The 22,617-nt window shown below is 41.6% G+C and overlaps 1 protein-coding gene across 5 annotated transcripts in view; it reads left to right on the forward strand.

Annotated features, from left to right (window-relative positions):
* The window catches only part of LOC144000340 (pancreatic secretory granule membrane major glycoprotein GP2-like), a 55,172-nt gene that overhangs the window by 15,793 nt on the left and 16,762 nt on the right, over window positions 1–22,617 (forward strand). For 3 of the 5 annotated variants that reach the window (XM_077494128.1, XM_077494131.1, XM_077494129.1), the window contains exons 5-8: window positions 3,760–3,999; window positions 7,027–7,189; window positions 12,501–12,573; window positions 19,094–19,114. In XM_077494128.1, the coding sequence (XP_077350254.1) occupies window positions 3,760–3,999; window positions 7,027–7,189; window positions 12,501–12,573; window positions 19,094–19,114 (497 nt within the window). Of the gene's footprint in view, window positions 1–3,759; window positions 4,000–7,026; window positions 7,190–12,500; window positions 12,574–19,093; window positions 19,115–22,617 lie in introns of those variants that run through there. The other 2 variants (XM_077494130.1, XM_077494132.1) reach the window with 2 other exon arrangements.

Consider the following 22,617-nt stretch of genomic DNA (forward strand, 5'->3'; position numbering starts at 1 on the left):
CTGAAATTCCATGCAGCACGTCACTACGTTCGTGTTTGTTGGACGACAATTGTGTGAAGTTTGTATACAAGACAAGTTCCAGGCACACGCCCTTCGGACAAAAGTCCGACGCTCTGTCTGCGGAAAGTCGTTTTGTGTGTATACTCCCATATACACGATCAGACTTTTTGAAACAAACATGCAAATTAGCTGTTTTAAGGCAACATCCGACCGTGTGTACGCTCCATCGGACAAACTTTTTCGGTTTTCATCGGACTTTTGATGGCTGTGTGAACGGACAAACTTTCCGACAACAAAAGTCCGATGGAGCAAAGTCTGATCGTGTGTACACAAAACCATTGGACTTTACAATGTGGCTCAGAACCAATGCAAAAGATCAGACAACAATACAGAAGTTGACCAAAGGTGGCGGTAAAGAGACGAAAAACTACGTGATTTGGTGAAAGTTGGCTGAAAAAGTCCTGCTGTGTGTATGCAATACAAGTTCATGGCTAACGCCCTTTGGTACAAAAATCCATGGGTGTGTGTATGAGGCATATGAGGCTTTAAGCCTCGTACACACGATTGGATATTCTTTCGGGGATTGTGTGATGAGACTGTTTGCCTAAAATCCGACCGTTAGTATGCTCCATCAGACAATTGTTGTCCAACTTTCCGCTAACAAATGTTGGATGGCAGGCTCGTAAACTTTCGCCGGACAATGGTCTGTTGTCAGATTTTCCTACCATCTGTACACAAGTCCGTCACACAAAAGTCCAAAGTACAAACACGCATGCTCGGAATCAATGCTCACCAAACACGACAGAAGGTGCCCAAAGAGTGGCGCTCAAGAGCTGAAATTCCTCGTAGTACGTCACTACATTCGTGTTTGTTGGCCGACAATTGTGTGCCGTTAGTATGCAAGACAAGTTCCCGGCACACGCCCTTCGGACAAAAGTCTGACGCTCTGTCGGACAGAATTCCGATCATGTGTACGAGGCTTTAGGATGATGGAAAATGTCTCTGGGGTGACTGCTTAGTAACTTGGCTCCTGGCTGGATTCACATGAGGAGCTCCATCAAATCTGACCGACCCAACCAAGATTTTCATAGACGATTATCCAGAGAAACTTGAACTAATACATGACAGCAGAAAATACATGTATGGGCTATTTACAAATCATCTTCATAGCCACTCATCCAGAAAATCGTCACGTACATTCGTTCTGTGCTAATTGGGAAAAACTATTTTTCTTTTTAGGCTGTTTTATCTTCTGAAGAAAATGGAGTACTGTCCGTGATACTTTTTTTTATTTGCACTAACATACAATTTTTCAGGGCAAGCTTTCGGGGTATGCCCCCTTCTTCAAGGTCCAAGCAGTACTGATTTACTATTTTTTACGTAGAATGTAAAAAAAAAAAAAAAAAACACCTCTGAGGGAAAGGAGAGAAAAAAAAAACACATACAAATCAATGGCAATAAAGATAACAGCAGAGTTAGTGAGATAAGACAGAGGGAGAGATAGTCACAGAGGGGGTTGTAAAACTTTAGTATAATGGGTAAGGAAACCTATATCTAAATTCAGGCCATTATTTTTTGTGTCAAAAGAATTATCATTCTTAGTTCAAAGGTTTTTCCTTTCCTTTGTTTTACAACCCCCTCTGTGACTAGCACCCCCTCCCCCCCCCCTCCATTCCATAGCTCTCCCTCTGTCTTATCTCACTAACTCTGCTGTTATCTTTATTGCCATTGATTTGTATGTGTTTTTTTTTTCTATCCTTTCCCTCAGAGGTTTTTTTTGTTTTGTTTTGTTTTTACATTCTACTTAAAAATGTGTAAATCAGTGCTGCTTGGACCTTGAAGAAAGGGAAATACCCTGAAAGCTTGTGCTGAAAAATTGTATGTTAGTGCAAATAAAAAAAGTATCAGGGACAGTACTTAATTTTCTCTGTCACAATTGCACTGATACGGCTACAAACACATTAAGTATTATCTTCTGAATAAATGTTCTTTTTCATTAAAGGCGGTAATAAAAAGCTGCATTATAGACCACACAATGGAGCTGAGGAGCATACGAAATATACAGTATACTACAATACTAAAAGTATTGGGACGCCTGCGTTTACACACACATGAACTGTAAGGACATCCCAGTCTTAGTCCGTAGGGCTCAATATTGAGTTGACCCACCCTTTGCGGCCATAACAACTTCAACTCTTCTGGGAAGGCCGTCCACAAGGTTTAGGAGGGTGTCTATGGGAATGTCTGACCATTCTTCCAGAAGAGCATTTGTGAGGTCAGGCACTGTTGTTGGATGAGAAGGCCTGGTTTACAGTCTCCACTCTAATTTATCCAAAAGGTGTTCTATGGGGTTGAGGTCAGGACTCTGTGCAGGCCAGTCAAGTTCCTCTTCCACCCCAAACTCGCTCATTCATGTCTTTATGGACCTTGTTTTGTGCACTGGTGCAAATCATTTGGTGGAGGGGCGATTATGGTGTGTGGGGGGGATTATGGTGTCGAGGGTTGGGGGGGATTATGGTTTGTGGGGGGGATTACAGGGTGGTGGGTGGGTGGAAGGGGGATTATGGTGATGGTGTGGGGGTGTTTTTCAGGGGTTGGGCCTGGCCCCTTAGTTCCAGTGAAGGGAACTCTTAAGGCGTCAGCACACCAAGACATTTTGGACAATTTCATGCTCCCAACTTTGTGGGAAGAGTTTGGGGATCACCCCTTCCTGTTCCAACATGACTCAGAGTCCTGACCTCCACCTTGATAGAACACCTTTTGGCAGGGCAGGACTTAGGGTTGTGGGGGCCCCTGGGCTTGATCTACTTTCAGGCCCTACCTCATGTACATTACCGCATTTATCGGCGTATAACACGCACCCCAAGTTTGGGAGGGAATTTTAAGTAAAGAAACTTTTAGGAGGGAAGTTTAAGGAAAAAACGTACATTTAAATGCCCATCAATGCAGCCTTATCAGTGTTCATCTGCAGCCTTGCCCATCCATCTGCGGCCTTGTCCAGTGTCATTTGCAGCCTTGTCATGCAGTCTTGAAGTTTAAAAATGGCGCCGCCGAGATGCAGAGTCCTGTGTATCTCGGCGGCTCTCGGGTCCTCTTGCAGTCCCGAGTGGAGCAGAGAGTAGCCGAGTATACTCATCTCGGCTAACAGTCACGCCCAGTCCCTGTGTTATGTCTATCATAGGGCGGGACTGGGCGTGACTGTGAGCGGAGCTGAGCCGAGTACATTCAGCTGTGTATCTTGGCAGGGCCCGTGGGGCCCCCTATTGGGTGGGGCCCATGGGCTTGAGCCCAGTCAAGCCCAATGGTAAGTCCAGCCCTGCCTTTGGGATGAGCAGAGAGGAGAGGACCCCAGAGGAGGACACTGGAGCCCGCAACGCTGGGAGATGGCCACAGCAGCTCCGACCGATGCCCTCACCGCATCCACGGTAAGGACAGAGGGTGTTGGAGGCGGCGTTTTGGGAGTGCAGAGCCGTGCCGCACCGAAGGGGCAGGGTGTTTGCGCCCCCCCAAAAAAAACACCAGCCACCACTGCATGTGACAGTCATTTTCCTGTGGTATGATCTTTATTTCGGCCTCTGTTATTTGTCCTACAGTAGTGCAGAGAACTTGTGTATTGCGTTCTTGTCTATAACTAGGATTAAGCCCTTCTACTCTCCCCCCTTCTATCTTCCCCATTCTTTACCCGTTTACCTTTTAGCTGTCATTTACATTATTAGTATTATATATTTAATTGTTGTTTATCATTATTTTGAAATGTAGGACTATAACTTACAAATTTTTTGGGAAATTAACGTTCGACGTCCACATGGCTTTGTATAATGGCAACTACACAACTCCGTACACGGGATGGGAAGCTGTCCTGTCCACAGAGGAAGTATTGTATGTCGGAGTCTTCTTTCTTGGAGGCACATCTAATTATGTTCTGCTGATGAAGAACTGCTACGCCACCCCAACAAATGATATGAACGACCCTCAGAAATACCAGTTCTTCCAAAGCAGGTAAGCTTAGAAGATCTGTCTACCAGGGAGGTGCGGTGAGGTGAGCGGCTGGAGAGCCACTGGCTGTTATCAGAGCCAGATATACACGGGTTACATACGCCGCCATCTTTAGAGCGAGACCGATAATTCTACCTCTAGACCTCCTCTTTAACCTGTAAAAATGCGTCACCTATGGAGATTTTTAAAGGGGTTGTAAAGGTTTTTTTTTTTATTTTCTTAATATGTTCCTTTAAGGTAGTGTACTGTTGGTTCACTTACCTTTTCCTTCGTTTTCCTTTGTAAATGATGTTTGTTTCTGTGTATGAATTTTCAACTTCCTGTTCCTCCGCTAGAAGCTTGCCCCCGTCATCCGAGCCATTCTGGCTGGGGGTTAGTCAGCATGCTCGCCCCCTTCCCTTGGGGACTACATCCCTGCGAGGGAGACGCTGTGCGCAAAAAAAGCGGCATGCGTGATGCCGCTAAGCATCATGGGAATTGTAGTTCCTTTGAAAACCCGGAAGTTGAGGAGAACATACAGAGAGGAAAGGAGGAAGTAATGATAAAGCCTATTTATCTAACTGGTAAATAAAACATTTCGGCAGAAATAACAGCTAGATTCCTTATCTATAGAGCATATAGATCAGATATTGCCAAAAATGTTTTAGCTTTACAACCCCTTTAAGTACTGAAGTTTGGGCGCCATTCCACGAGCGTGCGCAAGTTTTAAAGTGTGACATGTTGGGTATCTATTTACTCTGCGTAACATCATCTTTCACATTTTACAAAAAAAATCAGGCTAACTTTACTGTTTTTTTTTTTTTATTCATGAAAAAAAAAAAACCTTGAAAAAGTTTCTGTGCAAATAACGTGCAACATTAAAAGTTGCAACGACCGCCATTTTGTTTTTCTCTAGGGTGTCTGCTAAAAAAAATTATATATATATATATATATATATATATATATATATATATATATATATATATATATATATATATATATATATATATATATATAATGTTTGGGGGGTTCTGAGCAGTTTTCCAACAAAGAAATTATTATTTTTACATGTAGCAGAGAAGTGTGAGAATTGGCCTGGGTGGCAAGGGGTTAATTACCATAAGTAATATACAAATAATTATTATATATTGTTTTTTTAGGGTAATTTTACTATATTTTCAAAAAACTGTACTCAAGCAGGTGGCTTACCGGACAAATTACTGAAGTTTGAAGTTGTAATTTCACAGTAAATAGATAAATAATAAATGATGATTGTGACGGATCCAATCCCCCACACTCCGATTGAGTGCTTCCGTCAGTATACGGCTTCCTAAGTCTGAATATAGATATCAGATATTCCAACCGCACACAAGCACAAAACAAGACGACACTTGCTGAGCTGCTCAACATGGACTGATTTATTAGATCCAAAAAGACAAGTATTTATAATACAGTAGAAGAATAAAACCTAACCTAATGAGCTAATTATCTAATCATTGACCCAAGCTAATTGTCTGCGAGATATGACTTTTCAGGGTAAGACTTTGTCTCCTAGCTCATGCTAATTAGGTTAGGTTTTAGTCTTCTACTGTATTATAAATACTTGTCTTTTTAGTTCTAATAAATCAGTCCATGTTGAGTAGCTAAGCAAGTGTCGTCTTGTTTTCTGCTTGTGAGCGGTTGGAATATCTGATATCTATATTGAGGCTTAGGAAGCGGTATACTGACGGAAGCACTCAAAGTGTGGGGGATTGGATCCTTCACAATCTTCACTTACATTGGTGGTAGCAGTGGGATTCAGTCTATTGCTAATATGGCAAATACATATCCAGAGTCTGTGTGTCTTGGGGGGGACATGGATCTGAATCCAAGTAACACCACCTCAGGGGTCCCCAGGCATACAGCTCACAAAGAGCACCGCTCCCCCAAATGCGAGGGCCCATAATCGCAAGGCAAGAGGCTCGCATTCTGTCCCCTCCAACAGCTTCTGTCCCGGCTAGGTCTGTCACAATGATCTTATAACATATAATATAATAATATATGGTTTGGCTTGAACCTTTTCAGCAGCAGAAGATTCTCGTTCACCTTCTTAGTTGTGTGAGAAAAACATGGGATGGGGGGTAAATCTTATACACATAAACATGTTTTTCCTTGTAGATAAGAGGGTTGGAAGGGAGTATTTGTCTTTTAGACATGCCCCCTTCTATGACACTGCAGTGAGAGGCATGCCTCCACTGCAACTGGGGCCAATAGTACTTTACCATTGGTCCAAGGCTCCAAGCTGTCCATTGAGCTCAGTGCCTCTGACAAGAAGTGAGGAGAGGTTCTGTGAGCTCATCCTCTCAGTCTGCTGCAAACTGAGTGTGCCGCCTTGTATTTATACTGCACGCTCTATATGCAGCTTCTGACTGTGCAAGGAGTCCCGTATCTGCGGAACCATAGGTCGTAGGAGCCAAAGTGGTGGGGTAGGACTTCAGCTACACAAATTTGGGGTCGCCGAGCTACGACCCTCAAAGCTTGATCCTTTTTTTTTTTTGCCTCCCCTGACTGCATGTCCCTGCCATCTACTGCCACCCGACATTTCCTTCTCCATGACCAGTAGCGGTAGATGAGGGATCTGTAAACCAACCTTGGTTTACTCCCGTAAAAACATGGTCAGCAGACTGGGATTCCCAAAGTAGATGAAAAAGGAGACACATATTGGAAACATGGGTGTAGAGATCTCTCTACCAGTGTCCAGAGACCGGAGAAGCTGCTGGATGGTTCAACCCACCTGTGTCCATCCAACCCACCTGTGTCCATCCAACCCACCTGTGTCCACCCAACCCACCTGTGTCCATCCAACCCACCTGTGTCCATCCAACCCACCTGTGTCCATCCAACCCACCTGTGTCCATCCAAAGCTATAGTACCCGATCTGTTTGGCCTTTCCCTTTACATATGAACCATAATTTACATTGTTCATTTCCTGAATAAAGTATTTTAGTACAATGTGTATGAAATGATTATCAGTAAAATATCTTTTTTTTTTCTCACTTTTATTTTCTTTAGTTGTTCTAAGTTGGAATATTCAATTTTAATTCTCAAAGAGAGCGGTTCTTCCAATAAAGGGCGGTTTTCTGTGAGTCTGTTCAAGTATGTTAGAAACAACAACAGAGCATATGTACATTGTGCTATGAGCGTGTGTGACATCAGTACTGTACCCTATAGCCAGGTAAGTAGGATTTCGAGCTGTAGAAAGAGGGTTAGAGCATCAATTACACCTCCAAAAGTGCAACAATGAGACATACGCTCAAAATGATGGCCTCTCCTCCAGAGTGGTGGCTTTTATTGTCTGAGGCTGGGTTCACACTATCGCCACATTCGGCTCCCATCCGGTACACTGTTTCAGGTCTGATTTCAGCCCAAATTTATGGCTGAATTCGGACCTATAACAGACCAAAAGACGCACAGGGCTCCTGTGTAAATTCACACCGGAACCGCAGTGGAGATGTGAGAGATCCGGTCAAAATCTCCTGCCATTGTGAATTGAATGAGGGGAACTTGCATCCAATTTGTAATGGTGTGAACCCAGCCTAAGTGCATTCAATCTGTAATGCCGCGATCGGATTCTCCAACAACAAATGTTGGATGTGAGCTTGTTGCCGGAAAGTCCGACTGTGTGTACGCTCCTTCGAACATTTGTTGTTCGGACTTTCCGCCAACAAAACGTTGGCTAGCAGGTTTTCAAATTTTCCGCCAACAAATGTTTGTTGTAGGACTTTCCGATGGCGTGTTACACAAGTCCGTCGGAACAAAAGTCCACGCATGCTCGGAATCAAGGATGAGCCGGAAGCGCTTGTAAAACTAGCATTCGTAATGGAGATATCACGTACATCTTGTACACTCACTACGTTCGGAATTGTTGGCCAACATTTGTGTGACCGTGTGTATGCAAGACAAGTTGGAGCCAACAACCTTCGAACAAAATTCCACGGTTTTGTTGTCGGAAAGTCCGATCGCGTGTACGAGACATTATGCCCCATACAGACGGTCGGACATTCCGACCACAGAATCCATCTGATTTTTTTTTTCGACAGATTTTGGCTGAAACTTGTCTTGCATACACACGGTCGCACAAAGTTGTCCGGAAAAATCTGATTATTTCGGAACGAGGTGACGTAAATCAAGTACGACGGGACTACGTAGAGGCCAGTAGCCAATGGCTTTCGTCTCCAAATTTTTTCCTGAGAATGCGTGCCACTTTGAATTCTCTACACATGATCGGAAAAAGTCTGATCGTATTTTGTTGTCGGAAAATTTTAGATCCAGCTCTCAAATGTTTTCCTTCGGAAATTCCGACAGAAAAAGTCCGATAGAGCCCGCACACGATCGAATTTTCCGACAACATAATCCGATCAGATTTTTTCCATCAGAATTTCCGACCGCCTGTATGGGGCATTCGAGTTTCAATCGTTAGACAGTTCTTTAAATTAAGAGTTTATTGATTATTGGTGATGGATGAATCAGAAACATGACCGGTTTGCTAATCATTGAATCTCCCAAACATTGTCACACAATGTAAGCAGGTGGGCAACACACTCTATGAATACCCAGAATACTACAGGATCAAAATATCAGAAGTTGACTATCTTGTCTGATCTGGGATTCAATGAGCTCATCAATGTTGGTATTTTCATTGGGACTTCCAATGAAAATGGTGATCACAAGTTGGTTGTTTGTGTGATCTCCATTATTGGACTGGGTAGCCAGTTCAGTGCTGGAGGTTTCAGAAAACAACCAACTTTAGGCTCAGTTCACACAGGGGCGACTTGTCCAGGCGACTTCGCCGCCTGACAAGTCCCGCCCCGTTCTGTACTACGGAACCGTTCTAATAGGAGCGACTCAAGACGCTCCGACTTAGAAAAAAGGTTCCTGTACTACTTTTGCGGCGACTTCGGGCGACTTGCATTGACTTCTATACAGAAGTCGTTTTGCAAGTTGCCGCTGAGGTCACGGCGCTGCAAGTCGCGCCACCTACTGTGTGAACCGAGCCTTAGTTTGGATCAGCAATAAAAAAATACAAAACAAAAAAATAAAAAAATAAAATATTTTACCATTTAATATTCACGACTTGGACACAGAAAATTCTATGCAATAATAAAAGGATTAATTTCAAGCCAAGGGGTATAAACAGGCTCAATGCTTACTATAGGTGCGCCTTTACATTATTTTATGATATTTTTATGTCCTGTGGATCTTCTGAGAAACACACAGTTCAGGCGATCACACAATCCTTATGCCTCGTACACACGATCAGATTTTCAGACAACAAATGTTGGATGTGTTGCTTGTTGGCAGAAAGCCCGACCATGTGTACGCTCCATCGAACTTTGCTCCAACAAATGTTGGCTAGCAGGTTCTCAAATTTTCCACCAACAAATGTTTGTTTGTCGGATTTTCCGATCGCGTGTACACGAGTCTGTCGGACACACATGCTCGGAAAAAAGGACGAGCTGGAAGCGCTCGCCCTTCTAAAACTAGCGTTCGTAATGGAGATATCAGGTACGTCTTGTATGTCACTAAGTTCATAATTGTTGGCCAACATTTGTGTGGCCGTGTCTATGCAAGACAAGTTGGAGCCAACGCCCTTCAAAAATCCACAGTTTTGTTGTGGGAAAATCCAATCGTGTGTACAAGGCCTAAGCCCCTGTACACACGGTCGGACATTCTGACAACCAAATCCGTCGGATTTTGTCCGTCGGATTTTGCCCGTCGGATCTTGTCCGAAACTGTTGCATACACACGGTCGGACTACGTTGTCGAAAAATCCGATCATTCAGAACGTGATGACGTAACTTTGTTACGATGGGACTAGTAGCCAATAGCTTTGATGTAGGAATTTGATCTGAGCATGCGTGGCACTTGGTCCGATCAAAATTCTCTACACATGATCGGAGTATGTCCGATCAAACCAGTTGGTCGGAAAATATTTCCAACATGTTGGAAAATTGGGTCCGACGGAGATTCGGACGGAATCAGTCCGATGCATATCACACACAGTCGGATTATCCGACGACACGGTCCGATAAGACGCATTCCGACGGATTTTCCGACCGTGTGTACAAGGCTTAAGTGTTCAGATTTAGGAAAAAAAATAAATCATATACATTTTGGAGGGTGTCTGCCAGATTTTGTGTCCATTAATTGCTACCGATTTTGGATGAGAAGACCTGGTTTGCCATCAGCATTTGAATTGAAGGTCTTCAGTAGGGTTGGGAATGTGATGGTAGGTGAGAAACACCATCTGGGAATGGGAAGTCTTGGAAACAACCCATCCCAATTATCCATTTATTAGTGTTGGACCTTAAATGGAAAACGAGTCTTGGGGGAATAGGGACCGGTAGTGTTGGATCTCTTGGTGGTGGGAACCACAGTTTGTGTTTTAATATGATATTGGTGCTTTGTAGTGTCTGTTGCGGCTGCAGGTATACCATCCTCCACTCTTCGGGGAAGGCTTCCTACAGGATTGTTCTGTGGACATTTTTGCCCATTATGAGGTCAGCTACTGATGTTGGATGAGAAGACCTTGCTCACAACCAGATAAATATAGATTTTCACCATGTCAGAGAGTATAGTGAGTTTGCCACATCCCTATATATATGTAGAAGATTTTTTGTACCCCCCGCCCTCCTCCAAGAAATAGAATTGCAACTTTAAATTGTCAGAGACACTAGGATTTGATTCAAATTCTAAATTTATTGTACATATAGCATGTAGATTCTATAAAAAAAATCTTCTAGACATGATGATTGTAGAAACAGACATGAACGAAGACATGATTACTATAAAAATGAAAATAACAAAAAACAAAAAATCTATTATCTTGCAATAAATTGTATGATACATATATGTAGCAGGTATCACTCCATTGTCCATTAGTACTTTCCAGCTTTCAGTCATGAAAAAGATCTCGCAGTGTCAATAGGTTTAGGATTCAAATCAAAATCCTCTATTTATAGTGTAACTGCAATAGGAGATCTACTGTCACTTATTCCGACTCTATTACGGGGGGTCCCTCAGACACACCATCCATCACGTCAAGGACCGCTTCTTTGTTCACAACCAGTGTCCCAATTCATCCCAAAGGTGTTCAGTGGGGTTGAGGTCAGGGCTATGCACAGGACACTTGAGTTCCTCCACACCAAACTGGTCAAACCATGCCTTTATGGAGCTGGCTTTATACACAGGGTCTGACAGTCATGCTGGAACAGAAAAGGGTCTTCATCAATCTGTTATCATAAGGTTGGAAGAACAATTTTCTACAATATCTTTGGATGATGGAGTATTAACAGGCCCCTTCACTGGAGACACCTAAACCCCATCATCTGGGGGTGTCTATGGGAGTTTGTTCCAAGTTGTGAGGTCAGGTACTGATGTTGGAGGAGAAAAACTGGCTCTCCAATTGGCATTCCAATTGATCCCAAAGGTGTCCAGTAGACATGTGCATTCGTTTTCGTCCAAATGCATTTTTGTCTGAATTTCGGGTATTTTCGTTATCATTTTAACAAACGATAACGAACCTGCAGAATCTGAAAACCGAAAGATCCGACATAAACAAATGCTTTATTTTCATTTTTGTTGCGACAACAGTTAGATATAGCTAGGAGATTCGACATGACGCTGACAATAGCGATCTGTGTCCATAGAACCTGGGGTCGAATGTGCCTAACCTTACCTCTATTAGTCCAAGATTATTCTACATAGAGAGAAAAGATTCGACATAGAGAGAAAAGATTCAACATTATAGAGACAATAGCAAAAAAAAGGTTGAATGTGCCTAACCTAACTCTATTAGTCCAAGATTATTCGACATAGAGAGAAAAGATTCGACATGAAGATTCGATGAAGCAGTCACCGTGAGCGGACATTTATGGTGAAATGCTCCACCCATAGGCTATAGAAGAATTCTAATGTTGGTTGACTAGTAATAATAATGAATAAATATAATTATTACTAGTGTCATACAACATTAGAATTCTACTATAGCTTGTAGGCGGAACATTCGACCGGAAATGTACGATTGCGGCGTCGTACAGTTTAGCTGCTCCGTCGAATCTTCTTATAACATTCGACAGACAACATAAGCCTTCAATGACAGATTCCACCTTAATTATTTCGGATTTTCGGACGAATGCATTTTTTTAACAAAACAAAATAGTTAAAAGCAAATTTCGGGAGTGACAAAATAAATGTATTTTTCAGATGAAAACGCAATTCCGAAACGAATAATTTCAGTGTGCGCATGTCTAGTGTTCAGTAGGGTTGAGGTCAGGGCTCTGTAGAGGACGTTTGAGTTCCTCAACCCCAAACCTCACCATTGATTTTCTTCATGGAGGAAAGTGATAAGGTGGGACCTGAGCTCCGTTTAGTCAGCTCATCAGATTAGCTCTGTGAATGATGTGATGACTTCATAGAGAAGATCTTATACCGATTGAACCCGTGCCGTTCCTCCCTGTTTTCTTAATGGCCTTGTCTCTTTCTAGTGCGCCTGCGATGGACCTGGAATCCCGTACAGTTTTAATGTTGCTCTGACAATTGGACCAATTAGGAGATCAGGTAAACTTGTGATTGGATACTTAATTTATTTTTATTCTCGATGGTTTTCTTCCGCTTAATGTTAATAAGCCCCCATAATATCAAAGCTGCTTCTAGAACAGAGATTATTCCAAGAGGACAGAGGACTAGGAGATGGTTGTGGGTCTCCTGCATATCACTGATTCTTTATAATGATAAAATAGAATAGGACCTACACCAATCAGTGACCAATCAGTGACCAATCAGTGACCAATCAGTGACTATGACATGGAAACCCTGGTAGGGAGCACTCCCGCCACAATCCTTTATTATTCCAGGTATTTATAAAGCACTGAGAATTTATGCAGAACTTTATGTATATATTATACATTCACCTCAGTCCCGACTCCCAAGCAGTTAGACCTGCAAAAAAAAAATTGTTTTGATTCGTTATTTACATAAATTAATTTAGTTAAATTCATTTAACCTGTTTAATTCGCTTTCGGAATTTGTTTTGATTATTCACATTCAAATCAAATTAGATTTTTTTCAGAATTCAAATTTGAATCTATTTGAATCGTTTTTTCGAATCATCTTTAAATTAGTTTCCGATTTCGAAAAGTTTTAAAATTTCGCATTACTTAGCAATTTCCAAAGAGGATAAAATAGAATAGGAAATAAAGGAAAGGAATATAAAAAAAACATAGAATAGAATAAAAAAATATAACAGAAAATAAAAGAATAGAATATAATAGAGTAAAACAGAACAAAATAGAATAGTAAAAAAAAAAAAAAGAACAGAATGGAATAGAAACAAATAGGATAGGATAAAAAAAAATAATAGCATAAATTAGCAAGGATATAACCATCTTCTGATATTTGAACATAAAAGAATAGAGTAGAAAGAATATCATTCATATAACATAAAAAATAGAATAGAAATTTGAATTTAAATAGAATTGAAACAAATAGATTTGAATAAAATAGAAAATAACTGAACAGTGAATAGTGAAGAAAAAACAACAACAGAATAGAACAGAAGGAATATAACCATCTTCCTATTCTAATCTATTATTTTCTATTCTATTTCAATTTTAATTGTTTATATATGAATTGTGGGAAATAGTTATATTTGTTCTATTTGATTCTATTGTTTTTATAATGATATTCTTTTCTATTCTATTATAGTTTATTTTATTTTTTTTCTATTCTATTCTTTTTTTATTCTTTTCTAGACTTATGCATTTTAAATTTGAATTTATTCTATTTGAAAGTCAAATTTCAAGGGGATGGTTATATTCTTTTTATTTTATTCAATTATTTTTTTTATTCTATTAATTTATATTTTTTTATTTTCTGTTTTATTCTTTTCTATTTAATTTTTTTAATCCTGTTTCTTTATTTTCTATTCTATTTTATTCTCTTTGGAAATTGGAAAATGATTTTGAATTTGAAAAATATTCGAAATTGAAAACTCGGAATTGAATTTGAATTTGAAAACTATTTGAATTTGAAAACTATTTAAATTTGAAAACTATTTGAATTTGAAAACTATTTAAATTTGAAAACTATTTGAATTTGAAAACGATTTGAATTTGAAAACTATTTGAATTTGAAAATTATTCAAAATTAATTTGTCAAACTATTGAAATTGATTTGAAAACTTTGTGAACCGATTCGAATTCTGTCCGTTTTTTTTATTTTTGTGATTTCGGATTTGTTGAAATTCGGTACTATTGTAATTTTGGAAATTTCGAATACATCTGAATATCCGAAAAACAAAAATTTTTCAAAATTTCAATTTGGACGAAACCAATTGCATATATCTACAAACAATCTCAGGTCCCGAGCTTGCATACATACACATACTAGGGCCGATTTTCCTACCAGCGTGTCTCTGGAGTGTGGGAGGAAACCCACACAGGCACAGGGAGAATATCTCTAGACTGGTAGTGCCGTGGTTGGGATTTGAACCGGCATTGGTAGAAGCACTAACCACTTAGCCACTAAGTACATCAGACAAATGTCTAAAGACTGAATCTACTGGACCATAACTGAGTCAGAAATATGAGACAGCATTGAACTACCTCTACAAAAACAAATATAATATCAGCCCAATAGTTCAGATGAAAGTTTTGTCTTTGGGGGTTAGAAAGGTTAAGACTTAAGTCATCATTGGGATTTGGGGATCAGGAGGTGGAAAGGAAGGGGGTTAGATCAGTGGTGTTAAACTCAATTTCATTGTAGGCCTTCATCATCATCATGGTTGCCCTCAAAGGGCCGGTTGTATCAGTAATATTATATATCCAGAGCACTCCACCCCTCCTTACATTAGATGTTAAGTGCCCCTCACCATCAGAAGTAAAATGTCCCCCACCCTGCCTTACATCATAGTGCACCCCGCCTTACATCATAGTGCACCCCCCTGCCTTACGTCATAGTGCACCCCCCTACCTTACATCATAGTGCACCCCCCTACCTTATATCATAGTGCACCCCCTGCCTTACATCATAGTGCACCCCCCTGCCTTACATCATAGTGCACCCCCTGCCTTACATCATAGTGCACCCCTGCTTTACATCATAGTGCACCCCCCTGCCTTACATCATAGTGCACCCCCCTGCCTTACATCATAGTGCACCCCCCCTGCCTTACATCATAGTGCACCCCTGCTTTACATCATAGTGCACCCCTGCTTTACATCATAGTGCACCCCCTGCTTTACATCATAGTGCACCCCCCTGCCTTACATCATAGTGAACCCTCCTGCCTTATATCGTAGTGCACCCCCTGCCTTACATTATAGTGCACTCCCCCGCCTTACATCATAGTGCACCCCCTGCCTTATATCATAGTGAACCCTCCTGCCTTATATCATAGTGCACCCCCCTGCCTTACATTATAGTGCACCCTCCGCCTTACATCATAGTGCACCCCCCGTACCTAGGCCCATTGCGCCTCAGCAGTCAAAATATCCATACTCCCCGCAGCCGCCACCTTCCAGTCTCATTGTGTGGTCCTGTGTCCTCTTCCACCTGCTGAGAATCATTTTTTCCTGTGCTGGGATCCCCATTGAGATATTTGTAGATCACTATCATATCTCCTCTTAAGTGTTGCTTCTCCAGCGAGAATACATTTAGTGCTTGCAGTCGTTTCTTGTAATTTAGGGTGTCCGGTCCCTTTATTAGTTTTTTTGCCCTTCTTTGGACTCTCTCTAGTTCCAGCACATCCCTTCTGAGGACTGGTGACCAGAACTGGACAGAGTACTCCAGATGTGGCCCAACCATATCCAGATATGGCCAATTCCCCCAATTCCTCCCGCGGAGCTATTGTGTTCTTCCAGTGGGGGGGGGGCACAGGGAGACGTCGCTGCCTGGAGAACACAGCTAGGGGCTGGTTGTACTGGTTGTAACCAAAGTTGATTGATCAGCCTGCCCATAGACGGTTCCCTGCTGAACCGGTTGAGATTTGAACCATCTATATTTAAGTGCAATAAGTTAGACTTGTTTAACCACTTGGTGCCCACACTACGTCATATGACGTCATGGGCTTTCAGTGGTTATGTCTAAATGATGCCTGAGGCCACAGACATCATTCAGATATTGGCGTTTTCAGCCGGTGATTCCCTGCACCATAAGAACAATCATAGTGGCTGTTCCACCGCTTGATCATTCTTACGGGCGGCGGGAGGGGACCCCCCCCCCTTCCGCCGCCCTCCGGGGCTTGTACCGACTCACCGTTTCCATCGGTGAGTCGGTCACAGGATCCGCCGGCCCCAGCATGTGATCATAGAGATTTCTGGGGGAACCAGATCGTCCCCGGAGTCTCTATGGTCGTTCGGAGGCCGGGTGCGATGTTATGACGTCACGCCCGGCCTCTGTATTTAAATTAACGGCGCCGATCTGGCTAGGAAGCCAGGATCGTTTTTTTTTTATTATTATTCTTCCCAGCCTAGAGGTGAGATGTGGGGTCTTATTGACCCCCCCCCATATCTCACTGTAAATATGTCCGATCGTGCCATATTCCTATTACAAGGGATGTTTACATTCCTTGTAATAGGAATAAAAGTCATCAATTAATTTTTTTATTTTTTTAAGTGTAAAACTAAAACAATAAAAATAAAATTAACAATAATAAAAAATTTTTTTTAAAGCGCCCCTGTCCAGAAGCGAACGCATGCGTAAGTCATGCCCACATATGAAAACGGTGTTCAAACCACACATGTGAGGTATCGGCGCGAACGTTAGAGTGAGAGCAATAATTCTAGCCCTAGACCTCCTCTGTAACCCAAAATATGTAACCAGTAAAAAAATTTAAAGTGTCACCTATGGGGATTTTTAAATACCAAAGTTTGGCGCCATTCCACGAGCGCGTGCAATTTTGAAGCGTGACATGTTGGGTATCTATTTACTCGGATTATCATCCTCTTTCACATTATGCAAAAAGATTGGGCTAACTTTACTGCTTATTTTTTTTTTTTTAAGCATGAAACAGTTTTTTTTCTGAAAAAAAGTGTTCGAAAAATTGCTGCGCAAATACCGTGCGAGATAAAAAGTTGCAACGAGCGCCATTGTATTCTCTAGGGTCTTTGCTAAAAAAACATATATAATGTTTGGGGGTTCTATGTAATTTTCTAGCAAAAAAAATTAGGAATTTTACATGTAGGAGAGAAATGTCAGAATTGGCCTGGATGCGAAGTGGTTAAAAAAGCAATTGGCCACTCAAATAGTAGTAAAACAACCTTTTTAAACAACCTTTTCTAACAACCTTTAAGCCCCTGTACACACGGTCGGACATTCTGACAACCAAATCCATTGGATTTTGTGCGACGGATTTTGTCTGACGGAATATTTCCGAAACTGTTGCATACACACGGTCGGACAAAGTTGTCGGAAAATCCGATTGTACATAACGTGATGACGTTATTTCGTTACGACGGGACTACGTTCAGGCTAGTAGCCAATAGCTTTGGTCTAGGAATTTGATCTGAGCATGCGTGGCACTTTGTCCGTCGGAGCAGGCTACACATGATAGGAGCATGTTGTCGGAAAATATTTCCGGCAAGTTGGAAAAGTTGGTCCGTCGGATATTCCGATGGAAACAGTCCGATGGAGACCACACACAGTCGGTATATCCGACAAAACGCTCCGATAGGAAACATTCCGTCGGAATCTCTGACCATGTGTACAAGGGCTTAGAGTTAATATCTAAAGTTATTATCAATAACCCATGCTTATGATGACTGTACAAAAAAATAACTATAGAAAAGCAGCTGACACAATTCCCTGGCAATACATGGTTACAGATTTATATACCGTATTTGCCGGCGTATAAGACGACCCCCTAACTGTGCAGGTTTTTAAAATGTTTTGCCCGTACTCACCGTTTAAGACGACCCCCCATTCCGAGGCTTCCGACGCTTCATATCCCTCTTCTTCGTTCTTGCTGGAGCCATTTCCTTCTTCCTTCTTGCTGGTGCTGGAGCCAATCACGGCGAGCAATGTATTCTATTAATGAATGCAAAGCCTGCTGGGATTGGCGGAGGCTGTTACATCATCAGCCCGCGCCTCACTCTCAAAGCCAATCGGAGCAGGCTACTGTGTGTAGCCTGCTCGGATTGGCAGAGATTGCTACTCCAATCCGAGCAGGCTCTGTATTCATTTGAATACATCGCTCACTGGGATTGGTTCAGTGGTATATACTGTATGTAGCCGAAGCTACATACAGTATTACCGGACATCCAGAAGGCATCCCAGCAGCTGACCCAGCGTATAAGATGACCCCTCCTTTTTGCTCAGTTTTTTTAACTGTAAAAGGTCGTCTTATACGCCGGAAAATACGGTATATATACACAAGTGCAGTGCTTCAAGAGAAAGTTCATATAGATGACTCAAGTGAAGGTCGTCAAAATAAAGGAGTCGAAGGGTGAAATTTCCAGAATCCAAGTGCCATGACAGGTGCTCCCCCGACAGTATTCCACACACTGAGCCTTCCCATCAGGGATGGACCACTAAAGTCAAACTTTATGAGATTTAACAGGGATCACGTAGCCACTAGATGATATCGGTCCTCCCAGCACAAGAAACTCATCGGCAACTCTCCTCCATCACAACGGCCTCCTCCTCCCCGTCTCCGAGTCAAAGACCAATCATACTGCAAGTGCCAACACCACAGGGCCATATTGTATGACTCCAGATTAACTTTCTTTGCAAACATTCTGCTAGTCTGCCGCAAGTTCTGGTTCAGTTGTGTTGTGCAATAGTCATCCCACCACAGGGGGTCACTGTGGCTGAATTGTCAAGCTGTAGACTTTCAGAGCTCTTGCTGTAGACTCACCACTGCAACGTTGATCTTGCTAGAGACTTACCACACAAAAGTGTCAACTAGAACTTGTCCTTCAAGTGCTCCGCAAGTGTACAACTTACCAGTGAAATGTGCAGCACATTACCAGACTTACAATTCAACACTGCCACACATTTGAGGCAAATTATCCTTCCTATCTGGGATGTCAATGTGTCTGAGAATATGTATTCATTTCATGTTATTTATTCTATTTTCCAGATCCAATTCCCACCACTCCTGGTAAGTGTTTTATTCTTCTATCAGATCACAATGGTGGAAGTCCTGTGGATTATTTTATACTTGTACAATATAATGTGATGATCAGATCATTGATTGGTTGCTCTTGTTGTACATTATATATGGTGATGAGTAAACCATCCAACATTCCGTACACTTGTGTCCTATTTCTGTCCCTCAATACACATCTAGAGAAGATTCCTAAAGGGAGTATTCCAGAGCAGGGGGTCTCCAAACTACGGCCCTCCAGTTGTTCAGGACCTACAATTCCCATCATGCCCAGTCATGTCTGTAAATGTCAGAGTTTTACAATGCCTCATGGGACGTGTAGTTCCGCAACAGCTGGAGGGCCGTAGTTTTGGAGATCCTTGTTCTAGAGGAAAGTGTGTTCTATACCTGTATGAAGACTCACATACCTTGCAGAGACCTCATGAAACCCCCAAACCCCCGGATGCTATAATAGGCCGGTGTCTACAGGACCCTCTCCTTATGGTACCACAGATATCTCCTCTATCTGCTGAGGTGCTGAACTAGGTCTACTCTTAAAGCTAGCTGACATTAACCCCTTGTGTATTCATCGAGGATGTGATCACCTATTCAGCCAGGACTTTATCTGTGTGGAGCGATCTGATTATATGTTGTTCTATAACAGATTATTTCCATGTAATAAATATCTGTTGACCTCACCAGTTTGTGCTCTCTGAAGGCTTTCGATGATAAATGACCACCAGCTTCCAACGCTGGAGGAACGTGGCCAACCCTCTGTGTGAACGGCAGGAAGCTGGGCATACGTCCGATCAATAAATAAACCTAAATTATGCCGTAAACTCAGAAAAACAAACTTGTGTGTTGATGACACTGACAGAATGTATCGTATATGTCTTTTTCTGCTTATAGTTCCTCTTTAACCGATTGCCGACCAGCCGCCGTCATTATACTGCGACAGGTCGGCACGATCCCGCGCACTGCCGTAAGCTATATGTCGGCTCGCTGGATCGGGATAGCATTCGTGCTGCACTGCAGGGGGGGGGTGCCGATGCCCATAGCCGATGGTCGCGATGACCGCTGGCCACTAGTGAGTGTGTGTGTGGTGTAAACACACAAACCCCTGTTCTGAGAGGAGATGCAGATTGTGTGTTCCTACTATCTACAGTGGGGATCGAAAGTTTGGGCACCCCAGGTAAAAATGTGTATTAATGTGTATAACGAAGCCAAGGAAAGATGGAAGAAATCTCCAAATGGCATCAAATTACAGATTAGAGATTCTTATAATATGTCAAAAAAAGTTAGATTTTATTTCCATCATTTACACTTTCAAAATTACCGAAAACAAAAAAATGGCGTCTGCAAAAGTTTGGGCACCCTGCAGAGTTAATATCTTGTACTGCCCCCTTTGGCAAGTATCACAGCTTGTAAATGCTTTTTGTAGCCAGCCAAGAGTCTTTCAATTCTTGTTTGAGGTCTCTTTACCCATTCTTCCTTTCAAAAGTCTTCCAGTTCTTTGAGAAGTTCTTTGGGCTGTCTGTCACGCGCCGCTCTTTTAAGGTCTATCCATAGATTTTCAATAATGTTGAGGTCAGGAGATTGTGAAGGCCATGGCAAAACCTTCAGTTTACGCCTCTTGATGTAATCCCCCCATGGATTTTGAGGTGTGTTTAGGATCATTATCCATTTGTAGAAGCCATCCTCTCTTTAACTTCAGCTTTTTCACAGATGGCATCAAGTTACCATCCAAAATTTGCTGAAATTTTATTGAATCCATTTTTCTTTCTACTCGAGAAATGTTCCCTGTGCCACTGGCTGCAATACAACCTCAAAGCATGATTGATCCACCCCCATGCTTAACAGTTGGACAGAGGTTCTTTTCATTCAATTCTGTGCCCTTTCTTCTCCAAATGTACCTTTGCTCATTCCGGCCAAAAAGTTCTATTTTAACCTCATCGGTCCACAGAACTTGTTTCCAAAATGCCTCAGGCTTGTCTATATGTTCATTTGCAAAGTTCAAACGCTGATTTTTGTGGTGAGGACGTAGAAGAGGTTTTCTTCCGATGACTCTTCCATGAAGACCATATTTGTACAAGTATCTCTTTATAGTGGAATAGTGGACCACAACTCCAGTGTCTGCCAGATCTTTCTGGAGGGATCGTGCATTCAAACGTGGGTTTTGAATTGCTTTTCTCACAATCCTGCGAGATGTTCTGTCTGATATTTTTCTTGGTCTTCCGGATCTTGCTTTAACTTCCACTGTTCCTGATGACTGCCATTTCTTAATTACATTCCGAACAGAGGATATTGACATCTGAAAACGCTTTGCTATCTTCTTATAGCCTTCTCCAGCTTTGTGAGCGTCAACTATTTTCAGTTTTCTAGACAACTGCTTAGAAGAACCCATGGTGCTGATTGTTGGGGCAAGGTCAGATGAGTCTGGCCATTTAAAAGCTTTGAGATTGACATCACCCGGTCTTCCCAGAGAATGACTGAGAACAATCCATGACACTGGCAGGTCTTAGCTTTGCAAAGGGGGCAGTGCATGCTATAAATTCTGCAGGGTGCCCAAACTTTTGCAGACGCCATTTTTTTGTTTTCTGTAATTTTGAAAGTGTAAATGATGGAAATAAAATCTAACTGTTTTTGACATATTATAAGAATGTCTAATCTGTAATTTGATGCCATTTGGAGATTTCTTCCATCTTTCCTTGGCTTCGTTATGCACATTAATACACATTTTTACCTGGGGTGCCCAAACTTTCGATCCCCACTGTAGGAACCATGACCCGTCACTTCCTCTAGGTCAGTCCCCTCCCCCTTCATTTAGAATCCCCTCCCAGGGAGCACATTTATCCCCTTGATCGCCCCCTAATGTTTAACCCCTTCCCGCTCAGTGACATTTTTACAGTAATCAGTGCATTTTTATAGCATTGATCGCTGTATTAATGCCAATGGTCCCAAAAATGTGTCAAAAGTGTCCGCTGTGTCTGACATAACATCATATTCATGATAAAAATCGCAGATCGCCGCCATTACTAGTAAAAAAAAAATAATAATATAAATGCTATAAATCTATCCCCAATTTTGTAAACTCTATAACTATTGCACAAACTAATCAATATACACTTTTTTTTTTAAACGAAAATATGTAGAAGAATATATATCGGCCTAAACTGAGAAAAAAAATATTTTTTTAGCAAAAAGTACGAAATATTGTGTTTTTTTTTTTTTTTCAAAATTGTCGCTCTTTTTTTTTTGTTTATAGCACAAAAAATAAAAACCGCAATAATAACATCTGTCAACATCTGTCACAGTATACCAGAGCACAAAAACTTTTTGTCAGTGTAAAAGAAAATAAAGAAACTGTGTAAAAAAAAAAAATAGAATTAAAATTCACTTACTAATTTACTCAAAGAAATATAGACGTATAAATTGTGATCAAAATTTATGGAGACAAATTAATTGTGCCCCAGGGAATTCTGGGTCTTTTGGAAGAATTGGATGGAAGAGCTGCCCAC

Source organism: Lithobates pipiens, unplaced genomic scaffold (assembly GCF_037356315.1).
Source record: "Lithobates pipiens isolate NorthernLeopardFrog02 unplaced genomic scaffold, aLitPip1_a1.2 Scaffold_22, whole genome shotgun sequence".
In the NCBI taxonomy this organism is placed as follows: Eukaryota; Metazoa; Chordata; class Amphibia; order Anura; family Ranidae; genus Lithobates; species Lithobates pipiens.